This window comes from Dermacentor silvarum, chromosome 5 (assembly GCF_013339745.2).
Source record: "Dermacentor silvarum isolate Dsil-2018 chromosome 5, BIME_Dsil_1.4, whole genome shotgun sequence".
NCBI classification, from domain to species: domain Eukaryota; kingdom Metazoa; phylum Arthropoda; class Arachnida; order Ixodida; family Ixodidae; genus Dermacentor; species Dermacentor silvarum.
The window spans coordinates 109,839,904-109,857,338 of NC_051158.1; the positions used below are offsets into that span (position 1 = coordinate 109,839,904).

A 17,435-nucleotide genomic window follows, 5' to 3' on the forward strand; every position below is an offset into this window, starting at 1 on the left:
AGTTTGCCGACGGACACCAGTGCCACTCCTTCCCATGGCGGAGAGCGCCGTCACCATGTATCAGGTCGCCGGCAATGACCTGTATCTTTGCAAAATTACTACTTGTGCCACCGATTGGGACCTCCGATTGTACTTACGATGTATAATTGTTTTTTGTAAATTATGTAAATTATGGAAATGTCTCATATTTAGAGAGCTACGGACGATTACAAGTTTACTTCCTCCCTAGCCATGCATTTTCTCAACTCGTTCGCCGAGTGATCAGGGCTAAGCTCCGCCTTCGCTGGTTCTACGTCATGATGTGACGTCATGTCGTCTACTTCCGGTTGCCTTGGAGACAGCGCACGAGGCCTCTCCAACCTCTTCGCTAGCTGCCTGGCTGTCGATCCCCAGCGAGGACGATCATGCAACGCACGTTGCGAGCGTTGTCGCAGCGCTGAGTGTGTCCAGTATTCAGGTAACCACATGCGAGCAGGGCGTTTTGACGGACAGGCAGAGGCGTAAACTAAAGCCCCTCCATACCACTGTGTTGAAGGAGCTTCGTAGACGTACGTGAGTGACCTGATCGGCATGCACGGTCCAGTCATCTGGTGGCGCAGAGCTTAACCACCCAAATACAGAGCTAATTTTGCTGTAACCAAGTATAAAACATTGTAAACATATCAAAAGACGTGTTCAAGATTACGCTCCTGCCGAAAATTTGTGCCAGCAGCAAAGTAGAATAAACTTGGTTACTGCTATATTAGCTCTGTGTTTGGCTGCGATTTGAGCCGCCAGGTGGCTGCACCGTGCAAGCAGTTCACGTTTGTGCCTCTGTTCATCACGTAAAACGCCCAGTACACTTGCGCTTGCGTTTACTTGAATACCGGACATGCTAAACTCTATTGTGGTAGTAATGCTTCGGCGTGAAGTGGCGGTCGCAAACGTGTAGATGCTGGCGCCGTTTGGATACCGACAGTGTGATGCGTTGCAGTCACTCCGCTAGTCTGGCGCCTTGCAGAGGGGCACAATGTCGCCGCTTGACATGTCGCCAGTCACTAGGTTTGCAGCCCACAACGCAACAAGGGCGAACCATGGTGTTCGTGAAAAGAAAGAACGAGACCAACACTGACCGCGCAGCTCTCGTCAACATGGAGCACGTTGTAACACAAGCAGACGAAACTTGCTTCCGGCCGGGAAGTGCGTTTAGTGTAGTGAAACATGTCTTTGTGCATTCTCTTTCTGTTACTTTCTTTTTATAGAAACAAATTAACCAACATCTAAACTATTACGATAGTCCCTCAATACTTTTTCTGGTCCCGAAACTCCGCCGTCACTCTATGGGAGAGCTTGATATGTTGCATGAAGTCGCCGCGCTGCGGCGCCACCGCGTCTGAGAGGCCACGTTTCTCACGGAGAGACTGCAGATGCGGCCGGCGTGGGTCAAAATTTGGTCGCGTGCTTTATGTTTGTGGTACATATTTTTTAGCAAGATCCGCATTCTGGCTTTCTGCGGCAGGTTCGCCTAACGATGCCGTTCAGGTGTTGTGTGCCGGGGTGCCGTTCCGGCTACAAAGGCACTACCGAAAAGGTATCGTTATTTTGCATGCCGAGTGATCGTGAGTACTTCGAGAATTGGAAGCGAGCCATACCACGTCAAGAAACGGGCGATTTCAGCTTCGAGTCAAAGCATGTGTGTGTGTGCACGAAGCACTTTGATCCATCAGACATTATCCGTAAGGACGACTTCAAGATAAACGGTGACGCAGTATCATTGCCGAGGGACAAGCCGTGCCTCAGGCCTACTGCCATTCCTTGCGTTTTTGACGGCCTCGCAGCCTACCTTACGAAGCTGAAGCTGCGACCACGGTCGCTGACAGTGCGACCGCCACTGAAACGACCTCGAGAGCTGTCGTGTGCAATGGAAGCGGTCCAAGTTTCCGCATCGCCTACGAGCACGTCGGTTACTGCGCCGGAAGACGACGGTACGTAATCTGAGCTAAGGCGGCTGCTTTTATTCCTTTTGACTACTTGTGCGTGTGATTTACTTCGCATCGCATGTATACAAGATGTTTGATGTGAAGTATGTACATACTGTTGCTGTTTTCAACATTTTCGCAGCTGCAGCAGCCTGTGATAGCACCAGCAGTGAGCAGCGTTGTGACTCCGCCTGCCAAACGGACAACGTCGTCAGCTGTTGCTGCGCGGCGGAAACCAACTCTCTGCGGTGTCAGCTTCGGGCCGTCAGACAGCAGCTTGCACGGTGCCAAACAATGCTCGCGAAGATGAGGGTGCAGGTTGGCAGACACAAAAAGATGGAGCAGAACCTTCAGAAGCTCACCAATCGGGGAAGGCTTGTCCTAGATCAGTGTGTGATGAAAGGAAACGCAAAGTCTGCAAAAGCTGTGCGGTAAGGAACTTATCTGAATACTTAAGTATACTGTGTTTTTACACTGCTTGAGAACTTAACAATTCTCCAAAGCGTCGACACATTTTACTGGCTGTACAGTGCAGTCCACTTATAACGATATCGAGAAAAACGAGAAATCCGATCGTTATAACCGATCATCGCTATATCTGGACTGCCGAAAAAAAAAAATGCCGAAAATACCTGTGCAGTCCCGAAACCGAAACTGCCACTTGCGATTAAAAAATTGACGTTGTAGAAAGTAGGCGGTGAAAAATAAAACTTTTATTTATAGCTCTAAATAGCGTCTCAATCGTAAGGCACGCTGAAATAGAAATCTGCACTTGCTTTCGCGGAAGTTTCGGATTCACAACCGCCGTGAACATCGCGTCCATGAATTCAATGAGCGACTCGATCGACGACGTTCCACTTTGGTTGAACCTCGGGGTCGGTGTCAAAGACGGGCCATTGTGAATCTCGTCGTCACCGCCGTCGCACAACGCCGCCGTCTGTCGCGACAACGATCGCCCTGTCGGAGTTCTCTTCGCAGAACGAGGCAGCACTATCAGCACTTACAAACTCCTCCATCGAAGCACCGCCTTTATGATCGTCACTAGCGACATCTTCCTAGAGTTCGGCAATGCCAGCGGCTTCCACCGTGTTGGTTTCGTCCCGGCGCACAAAACCCGCCTTTTCCGTTGATCGGCATGGACACTGCTTCTAGCCTTCATGATCGTGGCGCTCCCAGTTTTCATAATCGTCGATATCATCCACTGCGCGAGCTCGTACTTCGAGTCTTGCGAAATTTGCAGCTTCGTCTCGAGAGACGCAGCTTTGCGCTTTGTCGGTGCACTTCCCGCTGCTTCCGCAGTGCATTTCCGCGCTCGCTGAGAGAGGCAGAATGTAAAGGGAGCGTAGGCCGCGCAGGCGCCGCTTGCTTATCGCTTTCTCCCCCCTCTTGCAAAATCAGTTTCGTCTCAAGGGGCGCACCTGCCGCTGCTTCTGTTGAGAGAGCGCGCGGCAGGGAGCGCAGGCGCCTCTCGCCAGAGGAGGCGTTGCCTTCGCTTATCGCCTTTTTTCCGCCCTCTCCTCGCGCGACCGCCGGTGACACGCGGGGGCGAAGCAGCTGGCGCCATCTTGTGCACACTTTACCAACTTGCGATGCTCTCCGTGGCTTTTGCAATCGGCGCGCGGGCGGGATGCGCTGCGCGGTAATGGCGGCAGATACGAACTCGCGTAGGCAAACTTTTCGCCCCGTCTCGGTTGAAGGCAACGTAGGAACGCAATTTTCACGATTATTCTGCATGAAAAACACCGCCCAGAAGCAAAATTTCAATCGTTATATCCGATATGCGGTGAATAACATATCGTTATATATAGTTTTTTTTCTCATTGCCCTAATGCATAAGTTGATACTCTTAGCTCGACTCATCGTTATAACCGATATATCGTTATATGTGGTATCGTTATATGTGGACTGCACTGTATTGTAAATTATGCCTTTGCCTTTTCTATTTGTTTGCTGACTGGAAATTATTATTATTTGTTTGAAAACATATACACAGGAAAGAGAAAGCGAGAAGCAAGGCTGGCAACTGCCACCAGAAGGGGCCTAACACCTGCCTACTCTTCGGAAAGGACGAGAGAAACATAGAAGGAAAGATAGGAAGGAGGGGAGGAAGGAGGAAAGGAAGAGCGAGATGACAAATGTCAAAGCATAAAGTACAACATACAGTAGGGCCCGTCCCTGGAGGTCAAGCTACTAGAGAATGTAAAATAAAAGAAATAGTTGCTGCGGGTTACAAACGTGCCCCTAAGTTCGTTGCTTCTAGAAAAGTAAGGAGAGCACTCACATCCTATATTAAGACATGAGTGTTCTGACGGGTACACTTTAACACTGATCACTATGTTCATAAGAACGATCACAACACTGCTCTATTGGGCACTGAAAGCAACAAAATCATTGTGACTGGATCAATTCCTCGATGGATTTTTGTAATGGTTGCATGTTTGGCAGCCTGTTTATGTGCGTTCGCCTACTCGGGCATTGTGGCATTGTAATGGTTTGTATTATGTGCCTGCTGTGTTTAAATTTACAGCATCGTTTAACGTCCATGGCAGGCACTATGATGGCCAGTATGCTACTAAACACATTTCAGCGGAATTAGGCTTTTGCACTTCGTAATATGTTTCTGAATACAAAACAATTTTGCTATTTCCCCATCAGGTACAACAAAGAGTGGCTGTACGACTGCCTTCTGTTGAAGATCAAGTCAACATCAGTCTACACATTTCTCCACGAGAATGACTACCTGCCCTTGCCAAATGTGCGAACATTGTACACCTACATGAGGAACCTCAAAGCAGACTTTGGATTTGATTCTGACTTATTTGCTGTGCTGAAGGAAAAGCTGCTTGCTTGCCTCCGAGAGGGAACGACGAGGTTTGTAATTGTTTTTTTCCCTTCATTATGCTTTCTTTATATATTCCTTCGACAAGTTGCATGCACCAACTTTTTGTTTGCTCCTTTGTAGGTGTACTAATGTTTGATGAGATGAGCGTGCGGAAAAGCCTGCACCTGAGAGAGTCGGACATGAAACTCATAGGAAAAGTGAATTTCGGGGAGCACACCAGGCCATCAGACCACGAGCGAGACACAGATCACGTGCTAGTTTTTCTATTCCAGCCTTTCCTTGCAGGTTGGTCTCAAACAGTAGGCACGTTCTGTACTTCAAGTGCTGCTCCAGGTTCAGTCATAGCAAAATTGCTGCTGCAGTGCATTGTGCACTTGTACAATTCCGGAGCTGTTGTTGATGCGGTGACTTGTGACAACTCAACGAGCAACCGGTCAGCTTTGAGATCACTGGGTAATAACTTAAGTGCACTCTTTATGTCTAGAGTATATATGGTAAAATGACGTGCTTAACCTTCTATAATATTGTATTTTAGGCATATGTGGTGAAATGGGAAACACAAAAACATCATTTGAGCATCCATGCGACCCTTCTAGAGTCGTCTATTCAGTGATAGACCCACCCCACATATTCAAGTGTATACGAAACAATCTACTGAAGGTTGGAAAGTTCTTGGTAAGCTACAAATGGGTATTGTTATTCTCTAATGAATGTGCAATAACTGTTTAGTACTAATAGAACTTATGTGCAGCTCCCACAGGGACAAGAAGTCTACTACTCCCATTATGCAGCCCTCCTGGAATATGAAGAGGAACAGGCTGGTCTTCTTGTAGTGCCGAAGCTTACAAAGGCTTATATATATCACCAAATGCCTTTCAGAAAATGAGTGTGAAGCTTGCAGTACAGGTGAGACACTTTACTTTAAAATTATGTTCTGCAAAAATCTTTTTTACTGATGGTATGTTGGCAAAGAACGATGTCATCAGAAGAGCATTTCCCTATTTCAGCTATTGAGTGAATCCACAGCTGTAGCCATGGAAATTTATAGCGCACAGAATGGGTGCGAGAAGCTCCACTAGTCCTCAGGAACATAGCAGTTCACAAGACGAATGAACATCCTGTTCGACTGCTTGAATTCTCGAAGGCCGGAACACGTACAATATAATGAAGCCGAGCATATAGCTGCAAGATATCAGTTCTTTTCCTTCAATAAAACTTTTGTTCTTGAGCCTGAAATTTGACTACTTTGCACTTTGCAGACACTGAAGGAAAACTTGACGTGGCTGGTCAGCTGTTGCAAGTACCTAGATGGATTACCAAAGCAGAGGAGAATCTGCTTCCTAAGCATGCCTACGTGCCAAGCCCTGCGGATAACTCTCCTCAATACTATTTCACTTGTTGAAAGTCTTCCCTCATCTGGCTTTCATTATGTACTGGTTGGAAACTTTGGACAGGATCCACTGGAGGTAAATAACTGTTTTTCCACACGTTTTCACTGATAACACACGCTTGTTCTTTCAGAGATTCTTCAGCATAGTGAGGCATGTTACTGGTGATGGAGGGCAGCCGACAGTGCAGCAATTTCTGTTTATATATCGAATGCTTTCTGTAAACAACCTCGTACAACCACCTAAGCGAGCGTCAGTGGCTGGAGATGGGCCGCAAGCAATTGCTGCTCAAGCTGCAAGACATTTTCAACCGGACCAAAGCTCCTATAGACCATGTGAGTAAAACTGTGTTGACGAAATGGTTGTTGGACGATGCAGGAGTACATAACTGTCATTATTTCTGGGTACACAAATACAGTTTCAACCTAAATATAAAAAACGCATGCATGTGACGGTGTATCGCCCTACCTATGGGGAAACACCAAATGAGCCTTTCTGTCCTTGGTTTATTGTTTACTATACTAACAATATGGAGGTTTACATTTTACAGGCTGACTCTCTGGCAGTCCTCCTAGATGACACCCTGTTGGAGCCTGAAACTCTGTGGAGGAATCGTCAGATTTGTGTTGCCAAGAATCACCAAAAGAGTACATAATAGAATATCTTGCAGGCTACGTAGTTAAGAAGTTCTCATCGCTGAAATGCTCCAGCTGTGTGGGAACGCTGAAATCGGAACGAGAGCCAGCTGGCCTTATACTTGCAAAATCTAAAGGTCATCTTCAAGTGCCCTCTAGCCAGCTGCTTATGCTTCTGCAAATTGTGGAACATCACCTGGAAGTGTTCACACTTGAAAAAGTCGCATGCGCCAATGCATACATGAACATTGTTGAGGGTGTTTTGCTGGACAGCCGCACTGCTTCAGCTGCAGTTGGTTGCAAGGTACATTTCACTAGCATCACTGCTGATGTCATTAATTTTTTTCTTAGGACTCGCCTGCATTTCTTTACAAGAGAAAAAAATAAGAGCACGCGAGCATCAGTGCTATCAACCTGTCCAGCAAGTGGAGGCAAGAAATCTGCTTGTCCGAAGCAGTAAGCACACGTCGCCCTTACAAGTTAGGAGCACTGCTTGGGTAGTATAGTGTGTGTGTGTGTGTGTAAATAAAAACTTTGTTCTGGTTCAAACAATAAAGTATTTATTTCCTGTAACCATGATTGCACTCTGTGTGTTGATATTTATAGGCGGCAACTTATTCGCATAACCACTTAGTTTGAGTTTTTTCCCATGCATTTTGCATGCTGATAGCAACAGCTATTGACAATTATAACATTAGCTTAAGGTTGCTACCTCAGTGATGCGCGGCTTACAAAAGGGCCATGCCACAGAAGTAATTTTGTTTCCTGAACAAAGTATGCTTCTTGCCGTGAGAAATGGGCTATTAGGAACTTAGTGCAACAGGGAAAAACAAGATGTCAGTTTTCTTTGTCAATACAACTTTCAGATCCTTTTTGAGCTCTGCACTGCATCAGTGATGAGTGAAAGCGAAAATTAATTGTTATTTCTCATAAAAATTTTCGCGAGTTAGAACGGCGACATTTGCTTCAAAGAAAGCTCGCAATTCAAATAATATGCGTCGCAGTTCGCCAAGCAGGTATGGTACTGAGTGCAACTGACCGTCAATTGATCGTCACTCTGCTTGTGCGAGTTAGAGATTAATAAGCGCAGTGCTGAGTCAGTCGGGCATATTAATCCGTGTGGGTATAGGGTACATTGACAACGAAAATCGCGTTTGAAAACTTTGTCGCACATATGGAATAATACGCACGAAAACTAGCAAAGCTTGCGACACATGAAAATGACAATACTTTCCTTTAAGCAAGCGTTTCATTCATGGCCACGATTTGCCGATGTACTCGTTCCAAACTAATTCTGATGTCCTAGAACATCTTATGGTACGTGCGATTAGAATCTGTCGCCATCGCCCGAACGGTTCGAGTGCAATCGGAATTCGGTAACAGCACACGACCTTGAGGTCAGGTTGTCGTTTACTGGCAATGCCAAGCCGCTAATGTCTTATTCTTTGTACAGAGTATAAAAGCCGCTTAGACGTTTTTAATCGAAGCCGGTTGGGCCAACTAACGACAGATTTCTCAGTACGAAGAATTCTATGCGCGTCGTCTGCTGACACACGGAGCCGCCAGCCGACTTTGAGATTGTTTACTTTTTGTACGTGCCTTGATTTTGGTTAGAAAACACTCTCAGATGTTCAAGCTGGGATACTGTAACTGCTACGACAGAGTAGAATGTAAGTAAGATCGAAAAGAAGCTGGGATTTCGGGCGCAACGTGACCTCAGAAGGAAAAATACCACCGCCGCCCGCGGCAGCTGCTAGGCAAGGTGGCCTTTCTTTTACTATGGCGCCCCTAGCGGCAGGCGCTGGCTCTATATTAAACTGAGGCGGGAGTTTCGTGACCAGAAAAGCTATTAAGGGACCATGCTATTACGAACATTTGTTCACCATAATGTTGGCCAATTATCGATGACGTGCCCTGGGCAGCCAATTGGATAGCTCGCCCTACTGACGTCATATGGTCAAATCACGTCACTTGGTCAGGGGCGGCTGAAAACTCAGCCGATTGACGTGCTGCGATCGTTAGCGATGTACCTTTTTAAAACGTTATAATAAAATAGATGTGGCAAATAACGATCAGAAAGACCTACCCAACGATTCAGTACGTTTGTACAAAATCGTCAGAAGCGTTTCATGGTCCTTTTAATGCTTGCTATTATTCGTGTCAGCGTTGTTGCTTCGCCTTAGCTCAGTCATGACGAGAATATTGCTGCAACTCTACTTCAACGTGCCCTGTGCGACACATTGAGTGTTGGCTGATTTATGCATGCAATGCACATTGTGCTTTCTCAGTGTTTCACAGCATGCAGTGAGTGATCAGTGATTGCAGCGGTGGTGAAATAGTAGAGCGTCTGCCTCGTATGCAAGAGGTACTGCATTAGAATCGTGGTGTCGCCGGAAACCCGCCGTTTTTTTCGAGTGGGTAGAGATAACCACAACCTGGCGCTTGGTTGCTTATATGGGTTCTCATCTCGAAAGAGGGCCCTAAAAAGATTTGCTAGGCTCTCTAGGCACCCTTTGTCTCACCAGAGCTTTAGGTGAAATAGCCGAGCATCCGCCGCTGCTGTAGGAAGCAGACGAGAGCTGCCGCCGGGTACCCACCACTAAAATAGATACAAGCGTGCTCCCTGCCAGGTGCTCGGCAACTACAGAGTTCCAGACGCTTGGAAGGAGACAACTTATTGACAGTTAGCAGCATGGGGCCGCCGAACTCCTTTCCTTGTGGGGGGGGGCCTCATGAGAATTTCGTCAGGAATTTATGGCGCAGGCTCCCTCCCCAAGCATATCACTGCCGAAGAAAGCCGATCGCCAGGCCGGGGTATGCTTGTGCCCATTTTGAGCGAACCAGTGGGTGCCCAGCGGCGGCGGGAATTGAACTCTCGACCTTTCCTAGCCACGGTGGGCGTAGATGTCAACCTAGATGTCAACTACAGTTGAGTCAGTCAGATTTTTTTAGTGACTTCGGATCATACGGTTTCCCACTTTCCATGCTTTTTCTCGCATTTTTTCCTAAAATGTATGAACAAGGAAGGTTCCAGGGTACTTGAAGGTTTCTAATAATTTTTTTTTCACAGGGGATTCGTTAGGTGACATTCTTGAATTATGAGGTGATTCTATGATTACACTGGAACCTCGATTATACGTCCCCCGGTTATGTGACGACCTGCATTTTACAACCAATTGGTATGGTCCCGGGAAAACCCCATAAAAATTGTGTACTAATAACCTCGATTACACGGCGCAATTTTACGCCGACCCGCCTCGTACGACGCCTCTCGGGCCCCGTCCGTGGAACAAAAAAGGTCTAAGTGGACGCAGGCTGGCACGTAAGCACACTGCAGGCAGCTGATAACGGGTGTGCAATACCATATTTACCCAAATGTAATGTAACGTGTAGGGCGATTTTCCAGTCATGTGAAATAAACAAAACTGCTGATGTAACGCGAGATGAACGGAAAAAGAAATGGTACCTTTATTCAAGGATTCGCAATTCGCAAACGTTCTCTTCCCTGATCATAGTCATCTGAAGAGGAGACGGAGCTTTCCTTGGGCGGACTTCTTGGGCGATCACTTTCGCGAATTTTCGCGTAACTCGGCGCAGAAAGCGTCCCCGACAAGTGTTTCTGGCGCTGTCCTAGGCTCGCAATCAGCGCCAGGAGTGTCGGCAGTATACTTCGAGGCTGCCGGTTCACTGTAGTACCGGGACGAGCCGAGTCTCGCGAAAGCGAAACTACCTCCGAAAGTGATCGCCCGAGATTTGTCATCTTCCGTGCCGTCGAGCTTGTTTGAGATTTAAGTACTTCTTATAAAGGACCGCACAATCACTTCATCCGGGGTCAGTACCAGGCCACTTCTTCATGTTGCCCAACTGGTCTCCCATTTAAAGTGGGCCTGCCGCTGGTACCGCCATCCGGAAATCGTTGACTCCTTTACGTCAATACACCGAGCCACGGCTGATTTTCCCAGCTCCACGACTATCAAAATTGCTCGTCTCTCGAAGCGATAGTCATAAACAATGCGCTGCATCGCCACAACGTCTCGAATGAACAGAGTCGAACCGCAAAAGGCCATAGCATCGTAACCAGCCAGAAGCACAGCGAACACAGCATCGATTCCAACCTTCCAACTTACAGGTTGCCAACGTAACGCTAAAAATCGCGGGATTTAGAGTATTTGTTTTCAAATAGTCAATTTTGCCGTTATTCGAATGTAACGCGAGGGTCCAGTTCAGGCAACCAATATTATGAAAAGGAAGAACTCGCATTACAATCGAATAAATACGGTAATTTTTAATAATTTAATCTACCTTCCTTCCTTGAGAGCACAGGTTCGTGCCGCGGGCTTATTCAGGCAGTCTGTACATGTTTTTTGAGCAAGACTGAGTGTCACTGCCGATATTCTTAGTTCTTCGATTTATACGACGCCCGGATTATACGACGGTTTTGCGTGGTCCCCTCAAAGTCGTATAATCGGGATTCCACTGTATTTAGAAAGGTGTTTCAGGGCCCCTTTAAAGCAAGGCTTTCTTTGGGTGGTACGCTTAAATAACAAGAAATGAAGAAGTACAATGCAATTTAAGAGTTGTCACATTGCTAAGCATGGGTGGGCGAGAGCGCATGTGCGTGTGCTAGTTTCCTTTATTCCAGAGACTCAGGAATGAAATGGGCAAGTTTATAGCAGTTCATTAACAGCTTCATGAAAGCTTCGCTTCACAACATTCCAAACTGTGTATTCAATCATCATTACTGTTTCGTTCATTAGATTGGATTTCTTGGTTAATTCGATCCGGACCAAAGGTTCCTTCCGGCCAGTGGCTATGCATTTCTATGGGCCCAAACATTGGTTATTTCAATCCCAAAATTGGTCTTTTCCAGATAACTTGAACTTGACCAATTAGCACGCACACGCCTGACCCCTATCATGACCCCATTATAGCGGGGTCCCTTTAGTGGCAGCATCTGTCTCGGCGTAGCCTAGTGGGCAGTGAATACGTTGAACACATGTCATCTGTCGAAATGGGCAGGCCAATTTTAGCCTGCCCTAAGAAGAATGTCAAGCAATGCACCATGCCTGATTACGGTATCTACAGGATTTAATGCACACTTTTTTCTTTTGAGAAAATTGGGCTGGAAATTCCCTCTGCAGTGCAATCGGATACAAAAAATGTACCTGCGGGGTTTAATGTCTTGAAGCTGCACTGTGCCCCTAAATTTATGTTTTCGGAGTGGTCGATTTTCTGGATACTTTTGCACTTCCCTCTGAATGTGAAATGTCAGTCAATGGTTGTACTGAAAGCCAAACATGCGTACGAAAGAAAAGTGGCATTGTTAGGGGCATGGTCGAGCGAACGTGGGGCCGCCAACAAGCCACCATCCAATCGATGAGGTGATTTTAGCACCCTCAATACAAAAAAAGGGGGCAAGAAAGAATTTCAGGACATCGCAGTATAGACATCTCTGCCCTCAGGCTTACCTGAACGATGAAGTGTTGGAGTGCGTCACCTTCCGCGTCGTAGGTGTAGCTGCCCAGCAGTCGACCCGGTGAGTCTGTCTCAGAGTCAAGACCCTGGAAAGTACGCAATTGTTATCTATTAATTTTGAAATTAAGGTAGAGAACTTGAGTAAATATACTGCAGACCAAATTTCTGAGGTTTCTTGTTTTGCCCGAAAAAAAAAAAATGCCAAAAAAGGTAATCACCATCAAGTTGTGAACACTGCATACACAATGGATGTTGCGCCCACACAATCCATTTTAACATGGCCCTTCTGACATCAGCACTTCACAGATAGACTGGACTAAATGACCACAATTCCCAATGCAGTAATGCAGCAGCAAGTGCTTGCAATAAAAATGGAACATTCGACACTTTCGCAGAAAAGACTAAAGGGAAATGCTAAATAAAGAAGTTACAACAGCTAGAAAGCCTCTAGGTATCTATGAAAGAAACCCTTTCGGAATTCCATTGCTCAGAGGCAAACTAACATTTGGAATTGCATTGATGAGGGCCAGTTGCAAACAACAGCGAGACCACTGCTTAGTGGCGGTGCTCAGTGAAGAATCCTGGTGCATGCGCCCCAAGTGCACGTTTCGAATCTTGCAAGTTTGATATTTCCACAGCACACGCAAACAGATTTGGCATACAAAGCATGCATTTAAAATGCACGCACCCATTACGAAGTTATAGCAGGAGTTCAAGATAAGCAGTAATTTGATATATCCTTGCGTTCACAACAACAAAAGGCGAGCCCGCATGTCCATGGAACTCGTGGGCGGCTGGTCTGGGAACGCACCCACATCTGGAAGTCCTTTGGAGCACTGCTGGTGTGGCCGGAGCTGACCAGCGACCGGGGGATGTGCTCGACGCTGAAGGCCTTCACCCTGATGCGCTGGGCAAGCTTCACCACCAGGTGTCCCTGGGAACCCCGGAAGGCCCAGCACTCCCCTGGGTGCATGCCGGGCTGTAGAGAAGCAAAGGCGTGGAAGAGAAGAAGGGACTGATTACTACCAAAAAGTGCAAACACTTGAATGATGAAAAAAAAACGTGAACACTGCTTACTTTCAACTGGTTCATTCCTTTCAAAATGAAAGCACACATGTAGAACAAGTAAATGCAAGTACCGTAAAACCTCCTTAATTCGGACACGTTCTTCGATACCGGCTGGCGTATGCATTATTTAATGCAATGAAACTTTCGTTAATTCGGACGTATTTGGCCGCACATCGGTTAATTCGGACAACTCTCGGAGCTCGGCGAGCACCACAAATGTGCGACGCAAACGAGCCATAACGGCGTTGGCGCCCACCGAACCGAAGCGACGGAGTTTGCATCACCATAGCCATCAGTGGAAATCATACGGGAATGAAAGCAACATCAGAACGCTTCGTGCCTATTTGAGCCTTTAAAGCTTTTATTCTTGCATTTACTGGCACGGTACAGCATCGTGTTGGCCGCGTGCCTTCATGACTGCGTAGTTGCCATCCATAATCGTGTCAACAGCAGTTGCGATTTCGTCGGCAGCAGTTGCGGCAAACAGTAGTTTCGTTTTGACTCGGTACACGCGTCGGCCGCGCGCCTTCAGAACCGCAAGGTCGCCGTGCATAATCGCGTCGACAGTCGCCAATGTTGCGGCAAACAATAGTTTCGCTTTTACTCAGCTGTCGAGGATAAAGAGCACCATCGACATCACGATGGGCGGCGACCCGATGACATTAGCGTAAAAATAATCGGGATGTGTGTGCGCTAGTTAAAAGTGTGTCTCAGATGAAGAAGCGCGCCGCGGCCGCGCTGTGAAGGAAGTCGCGAGACCTTCACCGCTGCGAGCGCTAATCATTCACAAGATGACGAGCATTGCAGTTTCCGCATTGCTTTTCTGCAAAATAGGAACAGGATTTGCTGATTCATTCAGTAAATAAGAGTGTGATGATGTAGTAAGCATTTGTTTATTGTTTTCTTGATATCCTCGATAATTCGACATTCGGTTAATTCGGACATTTTTTTTCAGTACCGTGAAATGCGAATTAACGAGGTTTTACTGTAGTAGAAAACACTGCATGAAATAAAATGAAAACACATGCAATGCCCCTGTTTAGGCTACAGGACTAATCCATGCTGAGTTCAGAAAGTTCGATTACTTACTAGATAAATGAAGCTAGCAACTAAGCCCAGTCTTCTGTAATGCTCCAATCATGCCCCGCAACTAGGCCAATCACTTGTGCTAAGAGAGCATGGTTGGACAAGCCAATAACAAGTGGTGGTGGGTTCAGACCTAGACTTAGAGTGCTTAGGACAAGAGAAAGAAAGTAATACAGCAACAATAGTACATAGGGCAAACAGGCCGGTGCATTAACGTTCAGATCAGAGAGCACCCCGCCTCGCTCAAGGGAGTCACTTTTTTTCACCTTGTGTTTCACTTCTGTGAATGCAGGTATGAACCAATTTTATCAGACACTTCTGCTGTCACTAAACATGGCAATCAACTAACATGAGAGATAGTGGAAGCCTTCCTGATCCAGAGAAATAAAAACACATGCGTTAGCCAGCCGTTGCTGAAACTGTACAAAATGTACACCGAGGGGACCTTCGGCCAGGATCGATCGAATGAAACGAAAAGTCCATTTAACTGGAGTCGAATTAACAGGATTCTGCTGTGCCAGAAATGGTGCATCCTCAGGACTCACCGTTATAGCCTCCCTCGCTGTGCGGGAGAAAGTCCAGAGGGGCAGGCCGAACATGTAGTACTTGGGCGCCCGCTCGCTGTAGGTGTCGGTGCAGCGCGTGTTGACCACACTCCCTCCTGCACAGCATGGGACAATAATGGACAAAAGGTGTTCAGAATACACTTCAGCGTTCCGGAGCAGCCATCGGAGAACCTACTCCCATGTTTGGAACAGGTGTAAGGGTTTCACAAAAGCACACAGAGAGAAACAAAATTTCGTTTACAGTGAGACCTCGTTACTACGAACAACACATTAACGAACTTCTCAGAAATCCCCTACCGACTGCTTATAGTCTCAATGTAAAAATATTTCAGTACAGTGTAGACCACTTATAACGTAAGTCGCGGGAGTCGTGAATATCTGCACTATAAGCGGTACCGCACTATATAACCAAAACAACGATTTTCAAGCCCTGCACGTATGCAAAACATGTAGACCAAGCAGCCGCGCTTATCCGACAATCGAAGCTTGCGACTGGGAGTTTTGCATCCGTTTAAATTTATGAACGTTGAAAGATTAATGTCCAAGTACTCACGATCTTCACATGAAGCAGACAAAGTAATAATAATAAAAAAAAAGTCTCAGTTTCTCCCGAAAGGCCAAGCATCAATTGCGATAGCAAATTAGTAGAGCGCTATAAGGAGTAGGGATAGTAGTTTTATCGGCTGCATAAACTTGAAACATTCGCTTACTAACTGTATTAACAAGCGTGGTGTCGATGCGCACAAGCAAACATGACCGCAAACAACCACTGTCAAAACGCGGGCGTGGGGAAACGCGGCCGCCGCAGCAAGCGAAGGTTCGGCGGTCTATCGCTTCAATGGAAACTGAGCGGTGTAAGCACAGAGCATACAAAGGTCAGAGCCGTGTGGAGATTGCTTTCAAGATACGGTGCGCGCAACAACACCGAAAGCCGGCACAGGCACGTATGCATTTGTTGGAAGAGTAGAAGCCCCCCTCCCTCCTGCGCTGCCTTCCCGCTTTGCTCCTTTCGCGTGGGAGATTGCGTCGCCAGTTCCCCTTGCACCCGGTTGCAAGATAGGCATTTAGTGCCGCAGCAAAGCGTCGCCCCCCCCCCCCCCCTCCCTCCCATACTACCACGGCGATTCGTGTGATGGAAGTCACTTTTGCTCTCCGCTGTGCGTTCGCTCTCCGTGAAGGCGTGCGTCCCCCGCGCACTTTCACTCGCACATACGGCGCGCGGCGACGATTTTATCGCCCTTGGACTCATGCTCCTCCTCCGCATCGCCCTTGTTGATTCCTCTCGCATCGGTGGGCGCACTTCGTTGAGAAGCGTGCTCGCTACCGCCCTTGTCGGCGAGATTTTCCTGCGGAAGCCGCATTATAACCAGTATTTCGTCTCACGCGGCTGCACTGTAAGCGGTATGCGTATACATGGAGTGCTATGGGAAAATTAACGGGAGTCTGAAGAGACCGTACTATAGCCGGTCGTGCACTACAAGCGGTTACATTATATGTGGTCTATTACTACGAACTACAGAATACCGAACATTTTAGAATAACGATTGTTTTCCAGATTCCATGCCATTTTAACAATGCTAACGGTGAACAAGTATGTTTTCTGAAATCTGGGGATTCTTAGATTTCCGTGTATCTTTCATGGCAGCCGAAACAGCAGGCTAGCAGATGATAGGGAGCAAAAAGCGGAAGCCGCGGCACATGGGTTCGGAAAACGTAAGACGGCGTGTGATAAAAAAGCCGCGGGACAGAACTTTTTTTCACCTGTTGTGGAGGCAATGATAGAATCAGGTGTTGCGAGCGCATGCTCCACCCAGCGTCTCCTAGCAACAGAGGCACCTCTCTTCCTTCTTTCACCCTTCTTTCTGCACACGCCACTTCGCACTTTTTCCTGTGGCCGTACTAGCTATGCGGGCGGAGAAATGCAACCTCCGTACTCTCGGGGATGCCACATGGTCGCACTTTGCACTTTCCAGACGTCGTTTATGTGCGCTTGCGCTTTGGAATAGTTCAGGTGTCTGCCTCGAGTGCGACAGTTGCGGTGTCCACGGCAAGGAATGTGGAAAACAAACAAGAAACATTGCACTTTGGAGGCGACAGGGAGCTTTCTTTTTGTCCGCAGTTATCTCAGCGTCTGTTTTCTGTGCGTCACTCTTTTTATACTGCGCTTCGGTGGTGCGTGTTGGTGGAATCTTTGGAATATAGCAACAGCGCGGGCCAAGAGCCAACAGTAACGTTTTCGTGGACAGCTTTAACGGCGACAACTTATGAACTGATGGCCGGAATTGTTCACTTTAGGGCTTTCACTATAACAACCTCTCAGAATAACAAACAATTTAAAGTGGTCTCCTGACGTTTGTTATATCAACATTCCACTGCACTGCTTCTTTTTAGTTTAGATAATTATTTGATCATAAGAA

At 47.0% G+C, this 17,435-nt stretch overlaps 1 protein-coding gene and 1 long non-coding RNA gene across 2 annotated transcripts in view; one reads left to right on the top strand and one right to left on the bottom strand.

The window, feature by feature from the left end:
- Positions 1 to 17,435, bottom strand: part of LOC119454326 (SUN domain-containing protein 2-like) — a 44,691-nt gene that overhangs the window by 11,960 nt on the left and 15,296 nt on the right. Inside the window, exons 8-10 of the mRNA XM_037716287.2 lie at positions 14,998 to 15,113; positions 13,110 to 13,277; positions 12,292 to 12,384 (exon numbers count right to left, since the gene is read on the bottom strand). Coding sequence (XP_037572215.2) covers positions 12,292 to 12,384; positions 13,110 to 13,277; positions 14,998 to 15,113 — 377 coding nt within the window. The remainder of the gene's footprint in view (positions 1 to 12,291; positions 12,385 to 13,109; positions 13,278 to 14,997; positions 15,114 to 17,435) is intronic.
- LOC125945945 (uncharacterized) lies at positions 4,804 to 5,637 on the top strand. Its single transcript, XR_007467250.1, has 3 exons — positions 4,804 to 5,253; positions 5,336 to 5,475; positions 5,552 to 5,637. It is a non-coding gene; the product is annotated as an uncharacterized LOC125945945 (long non-coding RNA).